We start from the raw sequence: 13,969 nt of genomic DNA on the forward strand, positions 1-13,969 counted from the left end.
ATGTCTCGGAGGCTGAATTTATCATGATTTATTGTGTTTTCTCCACCAGTGATCATTGGTATCATTACTGTACATTAACAAAATGTTGGATTATTTCAACCTATGGTTGGTCAGATATGGATAAACCCAAAAATTGGGTTAAATTAACCCAGAATATGGCTATTTTTGACCTAACAATGGGTTAAAACAATTACAAAAACATTTCACGCAAACAGTTCTAGGGCACTTTTGACTGCCATTCACATTTTTCCTACGATGATAGTCAATGGGGTCCAAGAAGTGTTTGGTTACATTGATACAGATTTGGAACAACTTGACACAAATGACACAATTTTCAATTTTCGGGTGAACTGTACCTTTAAAGATACAGTTGTTTTAAAGTGTCCTCTAGCATTGTCTCATGACGTGTCATGAAATGCTGTTTGACCATCGCTAATCAAAATGCAATTGTTTAATGTGTAAACTTCTGACATTACCCCCCATTTTCCTGATATTTAACTGGCAAAATTAGGACACAATTGAGTTAAAAGGGGTCAAATGGCGTGAATATGTGTTTTTCTGTGTCTTTGGTGTGTTATAAGATGTGTTGAAACAAAAGATGCATTCTATGTAAAAGCGAATGCTCACCCAGACCTGCCTGAAACACCTGGTGTAACCACACCCCCACAAATCTACATCAGTTGGTGTTAGCATTTGACTAAGACCACCCAAATGTAGACGTCAGTAAGGTGGCGTACTTGTAAATCTCATTGTATCGTCACCGCCGCACTCATGGAGACGCTGTGTGAAAAGAAAGCCTCTTTGTTTGCCCTGCCAAAGGATGAGACAGCTAAAAATGAACGCTGTTTCAGAAAAGTACAATCCGAATGTTCAAGATTGTGCAGCGCATTTCACCGACGATTGCTTCACAAACCTGGAACATATCAAGACCTGCAATGCACGAAAAATTTGGTTAAAAGGTGGGGCCGTTCCAACCATTACAGCTTTTCTGGTGCTTCAGATTCACAGACTGTAAGTATGTGGTCATTGTGAAAGACTTTGTTACGGACTAACACGAGTTGAGTTTGTCATGTGTTTGTGATCTGCAAATGCAGACGCGTGCAACATGAAAAAAGATAACGTGAATCCTAATAATCAGAAATAATGTTCCAACTGGAGGTTTATATTGTCTTATTATTTAGTATTTATTTTGGGTTTATTGTCTTTGTTGAGTGGTGATGAGACTTGATGCAACACTGCTTGGTCAAGAAGGGCCAACGTGCTCACGTTATTTATTATGTTACCATTCCCTTCTGTAACGTGTGCTTGTTTCTATCTCACACAAACTCTGTATGATGTATATGCTTGTTTGTTTAGAGTCTTTGTAACGTTGCATATAAAAGGTCAAACAGTTAGATATAGTTTTTACCTATTTAACATAATATTTTTTTTATAAAACCTTACCAATCCTTTACATTCTGCTCAAGTCGTGCTGGCAAAGTTGATGTATCGGCTTGATCATATTCATTTTCCGTCTCAGATTCGGGCTCAATTTGATGTAAGAAGTCACAATTACATTTTATCACCTGTCAGTACAACTGAAGAGGAACCTGTTGTTCTGAATATGGTAAGAGGTGTTTCATTTCTGTGAAACGCTCTAGTATTTGACCAATAACCAACGCACTAACCAACTGGCCAATCATAGCACACCTCGCTTTTCAGAGCCATGAGCTTTGTAAAAAATCAGCACGTAATATTCGTTTTACCCGTGTCATTTCACCCCTTTACCTGCAAATAATAGAAGTTCCACACGCCAAGTGCAAATAAAGACAAGAAACACAATGTAAAGCTATCACACATATCCTCCAGACTTTTTATAGTTGTTGTTGTTTTTTTTCACACAAGAGCAGCATTATTATTTTTCTTTTTGTCTGTAAGGTTGTGGTCCTGATGATGGACAAGCATGCCTGTGTTTGTCCTCATGCTTGTTCATGTAATGACAGTATCTGTGGTGGTCAAACCATAAGCCCAAACCCGCTAGACTTCAACATCGATGGTTTTACAGAACGCACATCTAACACCTCCATCTGCAAAGACTTATTTAAACAAAGAAACAAAAGTATGATGGTCATCGGTTATCATTCAAAACTCGAACACAACATATTTACATGAAACACATCAGCTCGCTTTATATGTACAGTGAGGTGCTTTGATAGTCTTCACCGTTAACATTTATTGTTTTAAATGACAGAATAACACAGCCTACGGCTAAATATCAAAACAACACAGAAATATTATGAAGAAAACACTAAAATATCATGGACTGTCATTGTTATTATTAGAGAGATAAAAAAATGCAAGATTACGTTACAAGGCCAAGATCAGATAATAAATAAATAAATAACAAATAAATAAAGAAAGAAAATAAATACAATCTTTTTTCTTTTAATTGCTTCAGGTTATGTGTTGTTGTTGTTATTTGTGTACAGCTGAAATCATGTCAAATACCGGACGCAAACACTTTGAATATAATGTAACAGTCTACATGAAAAGCAAATGTTCAAAAGATTCTGACAATAACATTTTGTGTTGAAATGATCAAATGTGATGGAGACAGCGAGCTATTATATTAAGTCTAATCTAACGTGTCATCTAAAACTGAAGAAAGTTTGTATCTGATCGTACATGTTTTAGATCTTGTGAATAGTTTCTTTTCATCGACAGTGGCATCATGTTTTTACTTTTGAAGTCAGTCAGAAAAACTGGCACATTTTCAGCCACAATGCATGAATAAATGTAGGAGCGTTTCAAATCAAAAGAAAGGTTTTTCATTTTTCCAAAGTGACCATGTTGTTCTATTGAATCCGAGTGCTGGTGGACTTGTTTTTTTTTCACACACGCGTTTATTTTGTGATGAATATACGGCCCAGGGGCATAATGCAGTCTTTTGTCCCAATGTAAATGAAAAGGCACCGTCGATTATATTTTTCTGCTAATGAAATACTGTGACCTCAGCTACACGTGAATGGCACTTTTAATAATAATAATAGTAATAATAATAATATCCACATCATAACATAAAGACATTTGTTTATACATTGAGTTTATAAAAGTCTTTGTTTCGCTAAAATAAAATTATTTCTCCTAATTATAGAAAATAAAGGTTTGGTGGTGATCTGTCGAGTTTCTTTCACACGGCTATAGGATCTTGGTTGACTATGATGTTGGGGAGTCTGTTCTGCAGATGTTCCTGTGCCGACAGGTGTAATGCAGGGTTAGTTCTGCTGCCCTCCACAGACCCGGCACAGATGCCACCCAGCGGGTCCTCTGAGCCCAGAAACGGCGTGTCCTCGTCCTCGCTCTCTGAGCCGCTGCTCTCCGAGTTACTGGGGCTCGCCGGCGACACTTCGGCCGTCTGCTGAGTTCTTTGAGCATGGTCAGAGGGGCTGTGCGGGGGGGAGGGCTGATGTGAACTCACTTTCTCTCCGCCGTTCTCGTCTATGTGCAGCGGGCTGACCGGAGGGCTCAGGAGCTCCAGGCCGTGATTGTAGTGGGCCGAGTTACGGAGATTGTGGCCTGACCGCTGCACCGGGTTGGAACCGGATTTGTCGCGCAGGATCGGAGGCGTCCGGAAAAGCAGGGGGCGGTCTTCCTCTCCAGATGGACTGGTCGCCATGGAAGGGATGGAGAGTGCAAGGCTGGAGAGAGGAGCCGACATCTCTGAAGGTGGAGAGGAAGGCGTCACCGGAGACAGAAGCCCCACCGGTGACAGACGGATGGGAGTCGTGGCCGCTGAGACGTACCTGACACGCACACAATACACAGTTTCAAATACAGTTTTATTTTTATTCATCTACATACAAACCTCCGATTGACATAATGTTATTGGAAATGTATTTATACTAAACCAGTATCTTATATTCAACGGTGAGTGTATTGTGGACACTGCTGATATATAACATCCAGATTAAAGCTCAAAAGAGGAAGTAATTCATCTAAAACTAGTTCATGAAACAAGAGGTGATATGAGTGACCAGAGTTAGTATTATAGTATTGAATTTAGTTTCGTTTATATTTGATTTCTGTTCATTTGAGCAATTTTGGTATATGCATTCGTCATTTTATAATTTATTTGATTATTTATTATGTTGCTCTTTAAAGTTTAATTCATTTACATTTTTGTTTTTAATATAATTGTAATGCTTTAAACTAATTCTGTCAAACGATTAATCACGATTAATCGCATCCAGAATTAAGGTTTGTGTTAACATAATATATATCCGTGTACTGTGCATATTTATTTTGTATTTATAAACACAAAACTTACACATACTTGTTTATACATATTTAGGAAATATTTAAATGTATTATTTTTTTTACTTATATTTGAAATTCAAAATAAAAGTTTATTTATTGTTATATTTTATATTTGTATTAAATATATGCATTTATGTGTATATGTTTATAAATACAAAATTAATAGGCACAGTACAACGACATATATTACGTAAACACAGATTTTTATTCTGGATGTGATTAATCATGATTATTTCAGGTTATTTTTGAGGCAAACAAGTTTTTCCCAAAAAAATTTGCCGAATATTTGATTTGATTGAATAGAATGGTTTTCAAAGTTTAAATTGTAGTAAACTAATACAAGGTTGTGAGTGACCGACAGACGGTGTATGAGGTGAGAGGTTAACACACCGGCCGCTGTCTCTGCTGGAGGTGTTGAGGTTCATCTGATGTGATGATCCTCCGTTCAGACGGCCTCTTTGAGTCGGCGTTACATGATGACAACACTTCTCCACCGATGACTTCACCGCCACCCCATGACTATCAGAATCCACACTGTCTGTTCGTCCATCACTCCAACTGTTAAACACACAGCCAACATACATTTACAGCCAAAATCACATCCCATAATAATTCATTATACTGTGTTTAAAACATTTGCTGCAGGAATAAGGGTTATACGAATCACAGACATCAGTGTGTCGTTCAATGTTAATCTTTGTAAGGTAGAGATGTGTGTGTGTTTCATCATGATCACGCTTGTGTGTCTGTCACACGTTGTTGTTATTGTGTTGTTGTTGTGTGTATTGTACCACGGGCTGGAGAGGTTGATGACGGCGGTGGACGGGTGTGTTGTGAAGTCACTTGTGGAGAGAGAGGTTTCTGCTTCTTTCTCGGTCACATGTCCATGCCATGTGTTTGACACGCAATGCTGCAAATAAACACACATGAGCAGCAGCAGATAACACTGACACACTGACACAATGTGCTATCAATACTAGTACACTTTCACTGCACAACTACTTTTACAATCCTGCACCTATAGACTATAAACCTCCAGGTATTCTGATGGTTCAAAGGTCAAAATGTTTTCTTTCTATGAACCTAACAGTGTTCTTCTAGTTGACAATTTATAGATTGTGTGTCAAACTGTCTGTTACTATATAGACATGAATATGTAGGTTCATATAACTGTATGTCAAACAATGTGAAGAAAGTATTGAATATCATCCACATCAGGTACACTTTTGTGCCGGTGTAAGTCAAGTATACTTCAGTGTCATTGATACATGTTTGAAAGCGTTCTTATTTGAGCTTTTCTTATTGAAGAACTACTTCTAGCTCTTACAGCAGTCCACTGAACTCACATTACTTCATAGATATGAAGAACACAATATTGATGATGATGGTGATGGTACTGACATTGACCAGCTGGAGGTTTTCAGGTGGAGGATGAGGAGGACTTTTGGCCACAGTGTTGCGTTCTCGTAAACTCTGCCGTAAGCGATCCTGCAGCTTTTTCCTCTGTTTCCTACACAAACACACAGGCAGAGATCTTACACACATGTAGCTTAAACTCCACATCAGTTTTAGTCCAACTCAAAACATTAGTATGAAGTGAAACAAACGTTTCTAAATGTGAATTACTTTGTTTTGCAGTAAGCCACCACACACATGATGCCAACTACTAGGAGAGCGATGCAGATGCCTGTTATTGTCAAAACACGTTTCTGATAGAGCTCCTCAGCTTCTGGAAGAGAGCACACACTGCTTTTACACATCACAACACACACATGATCTCAGCATGTCAGGTGAGTTCACTCATCATCACTCGTGCATCATTATGAGTTTGACATCACAACATCTCGTGAAGCATTCAGCAGCTCAATCATTTCTTTTGCTGTGATCTACAGACACATAGAGAGCCTAGAAAAACAGATTTTTACATTTCATTCAGATTTAAGTCTAAACTTTAAAGGCTTTAGTGAGTCAGCAGGAATATCAATATATATGTTTGACATCAAATCAATGTGGATTTGTCTTCACTGGGAGTTTGTTACCAGCGTCCAGATGCTGAAGGCTTCAGTAAACAGATGATATCAGGGCTTTACTCACAGGCTGAGAAAAACTAAATCTACTCAATAAAGAGACACACATGAATAATGTGAACTATAAATACACCACGACACGTCTTGAGAAGAACAGTTTTCTTTCTGTGTTGACATATTTTATTCAGAAGTTAGCACAACATACTTTATATAGGAGTTTTAATACCACACTCTCTTTTTTTTAATTGCATTATAAATGTGTACTTCAATATTTCTATTATGTTCTATTATGGAACAGTACTACTATATAAACTCAAATGTGTGTGTGTGTGTGTGTGTGTGTGTGTGTGTGTGTGTGTGTACAAAGTGTTCATTTGCAGAATCATTTGATTGATATTACTTGGAATCCACCATGACAGACTGGTCTGTTTTTACAAATGAACTCTTTATATGTATAAAGCAACAGTGCAAAATAGTGAAAATAAATATATAGGTAAATAGGTACAAATAATTATTGGATAATAATTACAGTATTGGAATACATTTGAAATAATGGAGAACTGCTATCATTTCATTCTTTTCTTGTTATTGCTGTGAGAAGTGTCACTCAGAAATGGACTAAAAGCTACAAAACGTGATTGGATGGCTTCTTTAGGGCATGTCATGTTGTCCTGTGTTTTAAACAACAAAGTTCATTCAAACCTGTGAGCAAACTCTGTTACCATTGTTTATATTATGATCTTTTTGAAAGATATTGTTGATGCACACAATTAACACAACACGACTGCCATTTCTACTGTACATGTAAGTGACAACATCAATAAACACTGAGAAGAAGAGAAATGAAACACAAAGAATAAAGTGAGAATGTCATGCGGAAGATGAGGGTTACATGAGTGAATGAGAAAAGCCAAGCTGAAGGGATCCAAACACACCATAACTACTGCAGTGTGTGTGTGTATGTGTGTGTGTATGTGTGTATGTGTGTGCAGCATATATCTGTGTTGAATAGAAGATATCAGAGGACTTCATGAATAATTAACAACATCCTTCCTAACATAAAAGCTGATGCCCCCCACTCGCACACGCACGCATGCACGCACGCACACGCATACACTCACACGCATACACTCACAGGAACGCACGCACACACACATATGCATGCACGCACACACAGACGCACGCACACATGCACGCACGCAAACACGCATGCACGCACACACAGACACATGCAACCACGCACACACACACACACACACTCACAGGAACGCACGCACACACACATATGAATGCACGCACGCACACATGCACGCACACACAGAGACGCACACCACACAAACACGCATGCATGCACACACAGACACATGCACGCACACACACACTTACGCACATGTGTACACACTTGCAGACACGTACACACACACAATTATACACACACACGCATGCGCATCAGCTTCAGTGCAGATATCTGCTTTCTGGTGTTAAATGTGAGAGGGCTGCAGAAGGTTCAGTGATGATGTGATGATGATGTTATGACTGTTTGATTCCTTCATGAGCAAAAGAAACAGACTGGAGCTTCTACACCCTAAACATCTGCACACTAGGAGAAGAGGACGATTCATACCCATAAATTCAATCCCAAGATGTTCTGCCGAGGCAGACAAGATGATGAGAAGAAGGAAAAGAAAGAAAAAACACTTGGTTGAGGATTTGAGCGGTGAGCCCACACATACACACACACACACGACCACACACACACACCCATCATGTGCTCTTTCACCTCACCACAACAAACACATCAAATCATTTCTACACTCACTGGAAATCTTCATATACACACATGAACATACACACGTCTAACATCTCAACTAACACAAAGTCAACTAGTGCTCACATGAACAGTAAACTGATCAAAACAGGAATGAATTCAAGCACAAAACATCAGGTGGTCTTCATAAATTGAGGTTAATGAATGTGAAATGAAAGAACAGGATCCGTTCTGATGCTTCACACAAGCTTTCATCACTGTGGGTTTAAGGATGAAGGAGAATATAATGTCTGGCGCTCGTGTATCAGGATGAGATAACAGCAGAGCTATTTCTACATCACAATATGTCCTTCACTACAGACACGACCAGGATCTATATAACTCTCTGAATAAAGTCGATTCTAGAGCATTCAGGACCAATGAATTCTAGGAAACAGATCTCATGATTTACTACTTAGACGGTTTGCTGCACAACAGATTGGAAACTAATAAAGTGTTTGTGAAAAATCATACCTGAAGACTATTATTTGTTTATTTTTTTTGTTTAGGAATGTTCAGGCAAGTTGTGCTATTTTGCTGCTGACAAATATAGTTTTTTTTTACATTCATGATCTCTTGACATGTACTTTATTGTGTTTATAGACCTCTTTGGGTGAAGTAAACAACGCTGCTTTTGAAACTACACAAACCTTTGGAGAATACACAACTGACAGAGTAAAAAGAGTTCATTTGCAAAAACAAGGATAAAAAATCATGTTTTCGTTTTATTCTGCATTCTAAGTAATGTCAATTAAACTGCTTATTTCATTAAGTAATCAAAACAAAACAAACAAAAAAGAACTGTTGATTAAAACACGTTAAAAACATGATGTTTAAAAACGGAGTGGTCTTTTTTTTGCAAATAAACTCTTCATATTTAAAATACTAAATGCGTCTCTTTAAGATTGAGTTATATATATGGAAGATTTAAAAATACTAGTTATAATAAAAAAGTGAACATTCTTCAGGACCGGTGTTTACATCTTGCAAATAGGTCTTCAGACAGTGTATTATATTATATTACAGTGAGTCATGATGTTGTGTTTGGGATCTTTCAATCAAAAGTTCATCAGTAAAGTTTTTAAATGAAGTGATTTAAGAAAGCCCATTGATCCTGTTTACTGAATGAGCCAGAGATGAGACATGTGCAGGTGAATAAACATCATCGCTCATGATCACAAACAGACCGCATCTGATGTTTCATTCATCCCCTAAACAACCATCATCAGCTAACCGTCTAACAGACACATGCACAGAGAGAGAGAGAGAGAGAGAGAGAGAGAGAGCGGTCTGATCTGATCTGATCTAACTACCAAAACCAAAGCAAGAGGAGACAGCGCTTCTCATCCCAGCAGACACAGAAGAAGAAAACAGACGTACTGTAGAAACTGGCCATTACGTAGTTTTGGCAGCGGTCACCAGTAAACTCATTGGGGCACCTGAGAGGGAAAGACAGAAGTCACAGAGAGAAGAGAGAAGAAGAAGACAGGAAGTGAGTTTGACACGCAGAAGCCCCCCCGCACACACACACACACACACACACACACGCTCCCGTCATGATGGGTTCAGTGTGTTGTAGAGACGGTCAGCGTGTACACAGCAGTTTTGTGGTGTGTGTGGTGTGTGTGTGTGTTTGGGGTTTTTTGAGGGCCGTTCACAGACTGCACATACGTTTGTTGTCTATGACTCGCACAGGGTCTCTGGTTTGACAGCGGTCCCCTGTGTATCCTGGAAGGCACCTGTGTTAGAAAGAGGATGAACAGCACAACACATCACATCACAACACAACGTTACACAACTGTACAAACACACACAAACACCAGACAGCAGTGAAGCATGCACGCTCTGGACTGCAGGTCTGTGACACAAACACACACACAAAACAAACACAAACACTGACAGAAACAAACGGTGTGTTGATTCTTTAATGCTTCAGTCTGTGACAATAATAAAACACTTCCTCCGGTGGGGACCGCTGACTGCTGCTCACAACACACACTCTTCAAAATAAAGACGCTATACAGGATTCTCACAGTGATGCATGAAGACCCTTCATTCCACAAAGAAGCGTTCAGTCAAAGGGTCTTTAAAGAATCATATCTTTATAATCTGAAGATTCTTTTTTCACCACAAAGAACCATTTGTACACAACATTTATTAACATATTTTACATTTTGTGAAACAGAAAGGTTCTTCAGATGTTAAACATTTATTATTAAAGTCCCCGTGAAGCAGAAGTTATGATTGTTTTTACTTCCATATTCTGATGCATTTCCGAGCGAAAAGGAATTCCAAATTGTGGGCGTGGCTTGTGTGGTTTTTACTGTGAATTGATTGAATGAATAAAAACAGCCGTTGCTGTTTGAAATAGCATGGGGAGCTGAAGGGGAGGACGTCATTTAAGATGGATCGTCATTACAGGAAGACAGTACTTTTTTAGATTTGAACTCAAGATTATGAAAACACATGAATTATAAAAGAGAATGACCCACATGACACGTTATGTACAATAAACACTGCAATATTTCATGAAAAAATGATTTATTTTTATTTTCACTGGGACTTTAAGAGTTTAGCTGACATCAGGGCCCAGTTACATAAACCGAACCAATAAGAAAAGTCTTAACAACTAGTCTCACTGACTAGCAATTAGTTACAATTGATCAGTCTTATTTTTCACATTTCAGTTTGACCAATCTACTCTTTATCTGACTGACTGAGAGAAGTTATGAGCAGTCTTGAAGGAAAACATTGAAAGACTAACTAAGACTAGTCTAGCAGTTTATGCAACTGGCCCCAGATTTCACTATCCTCTGTGTGTGTGAGAGAGAGAGAAAGAAAGAGAGAGAGTGTGTGTGTGTGTGTGTGTGTGTGTGTGTGAGAGAGAGAGAGAGAGGCATCTCCTGACCGCATGAGATCAGGCTGTTCTGAGATCAGCGGTAGTTTTTGTGCTTACTCACTGAATTGGACAGCAAAAGCACAGATCACACACACACACCAATAAATGCAACATCTTATACCTAATTTCATTCACAAACTTTCCATTATTCCATTACAGTCTTTTATAACTTGTGGTTAAGCAAATGAATTATTTGATAAAGATTTGTGTTTGACTGAATAAAGCACATACTGTACACACACAATAAAATCCACATTAGTATGAAAGAAGGTGTCAGGAGGAGGATCACTAAAACATTATCTTCAGTGACCACTCTGACTGCTACACGTGACTTATAGACTTATAATAATGATGTCTGTCTGTGAATTTAAACTTGTTTCTTTTGTGAGTGATCTGTTTGTGCAGCACTGCAGCTGTAATGCTGTCTTCAGTGCGCTGGAGTGTTCAGTGGTCTCACACACACACACACACACACACACACACACACAGCGCATCTCTACCTGCACAAGCGGTGGATTTTTCCCGGCGTGACCTCCAGCGTGAAGCATTTTCCTCCGTTCACGCAGTAGTTTCTCTCGCTCTCGCTGCAGGGCGTTACGTGGCTGGAAGTCTTAGCTGACGGTGTGGTGCTGGTGGGCGCTGCACACAAATACACAAACACAATTATCATTGTGTATGTGCACACACACACAACGCTTCATTTCACACCCAAATGAACTCTGACTGAATGTCACCGAAACAGACCTTCATAAAGCACATTTCTGAAGTGACTGTAAAAAGCAATATAAATGCCCAGCGAACAGAATACCGCACAGTCCAGCACATAATCACATTCACAACAACTCACACGTGTGAAGAAATCATTACTATAAAGCAGTCACCATTAAAGAAAGACTCAATGTCTTTATAAGGTTGACAACGAAACAAAATAAAAGCAGAATCCTGACAGAAGACAGAGTTGAGGTATAAAAGAGAGATGTGCACGTATACCTGCTGTGATGTTTGAATACGGTCTGTGATGTATAAGAGATCTCATGTCTGCTGTCCGTCTGTGAGCGTGCTGTTTCTCTCAGAGCGCTGCGACTGGATGTGATTCCTCTCTACTCATCAACATATTCATCCACCTCAGCGCTCACGTCACACCTGACGCCGCCTCTCTGAACCATCATCCACCTCAAACTATACATTTACATTCATGCGTTTGACGGACGCTTTTATCCAAAGCCACTAACATCCTATGATTCTATACATTAGTGTGTGAGTATGTGCAATCCCATGATCAAACCCACGACCAATCCTCTAACCACTTCTGGAAACCTTTTTCCAAGCATTTCACAACTTTTGATGGAGAACACAGACACTGAAGCCAGGACCTGAGATTATACACGCGCACCTCAATCTGACGCCTTCAACACACAAACTGAAGGTCGAACGGTTGATGTGACCTGAGGTGACGCTGGTCTCTGAGGACTAATGGACGATGGTTTTGTCGTGATGTCACAGGTCACATCAGCTGAATGTGTTGTTGTGATGAATCGCCGACAGCGGAACAGATCGCTTCAGTCCCTCTATCTCATTGTGCTTTTCACTGGTACAACAACAACATCTCCATTCAGTGTTTCTAAGAGAATCACCACCTGAAAGACGCTGACAGGAGCTCAGACATGTCAAACAGACGCCATTCATGAGATGCTGACATTTTGGCACGGTGCTGGACCACTGACGGAAACTCGCTGGAGAAACAGCAGGAGATCTTTTCAAGGTGACACAGAGGAGCCTTCATTCTGCTCGTGAGTCTCAATGATGACAGGATTCTCTTTTCAATCTTCATGAGAATGTGATTCATCTGAGGCTCTGTGTTTGAGCTTGAGCTGGGGACTAAACAAGTTGAACAGTCCACAGGCTGATTCTCCCAGTGTCACCAGTGACTGCTTCAATGCAGAAATGTTGGATGTGCTCTATGAAATAATTAGAGTCCATCAAACACATGCTTCAGATCAGACCAGAATGAGCCAATCCTTGTTTTAACGTTGGGTATTTCTGTTAATTAGACTTTTACTCCTGTGAAAATATTTGTATTAATTAGTATTAATTAGAGTGCGTTTAATACCCATCTTTCAAACAGATTCAGTCTACTTTTATGTACTTCTCAAAAAATTATTACTTCAAAGGTCACTTCTATGAACTAAGAAGTGTTTTTTCATTTGTTTATAGCACTTTTCAAAACATTCATTGTTGCAAATCAGCTTTACACACATCAAAATTAACAGGACATAATAATAATTGATTAATTAAACAATTTATATGAATAAAAGTCAAATCAAATACATTCAAATACATGGCATTATAGCAAGTTATTCTTTATGAAACGTACATTAATGAAACTAAACTGAAATTATTACTATATGAGATTTGAAGAAACTATTATGAATTGAAGCACATTCTTTATACTATCATAATGTGAGAAATATGTATATGACGTTATATTGAAATAGCAGATTTAAATGTTATTAGTAGTAGAGTGATATTAGTACTTAAATTATCCTTCAAATATTCTTGAACTTTGCTTATCTATTTTAAATAAGATTAATACTTATATAAATATGCATACTTATTTTTCAGCATAACAGCATGAGTGTGTGCGTCGCAGACGTCTGTAATGCATTGCAGCCGCATTCGGCCTCGTCTGCACCTTCAGGAAACTGCCCTATCGATTTGCTTCCATTTCAATTTTTTTGCTGTTGGGAAGAAACGGAAGCCGTGGTGCAGTGCAGTCGTGCCACCTCCTGTAATGCATCTGCTGGCCCAGCGTTTTCCAGCGCTGCATCTGACAAGCAATGCAGATCCACAGGGACACACGTACTGAAATCTACTGCAAGAGCACTGCCTGTTCTCTCACACACACACAGTGTTCTCTTTAATCTCACACACACACAGTGT

At 39.0% G+C, this 13,969-nt stretch overlaps 1 protein-coding gene across 9 annotated transcripts in view; it reads right to left on the reverse strand.

Moving 5' to 3' along the window:
• Positions 1–1,823: 1,823 nt before the first annotated feature.
• The window catches only part of nrg1 (neuregulin 1), a 53,869-nt gene continuing 41,723 nt past the window's right edge, over positions 1,824–13,969 (reverse strand). For 3 of the 9 annotated variants that reach the window (XM_056735949.1, XM_056735956.1, XM_056735954.1), the window contains 8 exons: positions 11,530–11,668; positions 9,511–9,569; positions 7,948–7,971; positions 5,923–6,025; positions 5,698–5,806; positions 5,088–5,206; positions 4,687–4,854; positions 1,824–3,782 (listed from right to left, as the gene is read on the reverse strand). In XM_056735949.1, the coding sequence (XP_056591927.1) occupies positions 3,170–3,782; positions 4,687–4,854; positions 5,088–5,206; positions 5,698–5,806; positions 5,923–6,025; positions 7,948–7,971; positions 9,511–9,569; positions 11,530–11,668 (1,334 nt within the window). In that variant the 3' untranslated portion in view covers positions 1,824–3,169. Of the gene's footprint in view, positions 3,783–4,686; positions 4,855–5,087; positions 5,207–5,697; positions 5,807–5,922; positions 6,026–7,947; positions 7,972–9,510; positions 9,570–9,801; positions 9,870–11,529; positions 11,669–13,969 lie in introns of all 9 variants that reach the window. The other 6 variants (XM_056735951.1, XM_056735957.1, XM_056735955.1 and 3 more) reach the window with 4 other exon arrangements.

This window comes from Triplophysa dalaica, chromosome 22 (assembly GCF_015846415.1).
Source record: "Triplophysa dalaica isolate WHDGS20190420 chromosome 22, ASM1584641v1, whole genome shotgun sequence".
NCBI lineage: Eukaryota > Metazoa > Chordata > Actinopteri > Cypriniformes > Nemacheilidae > Triplophysa > Triplophysa dalaica.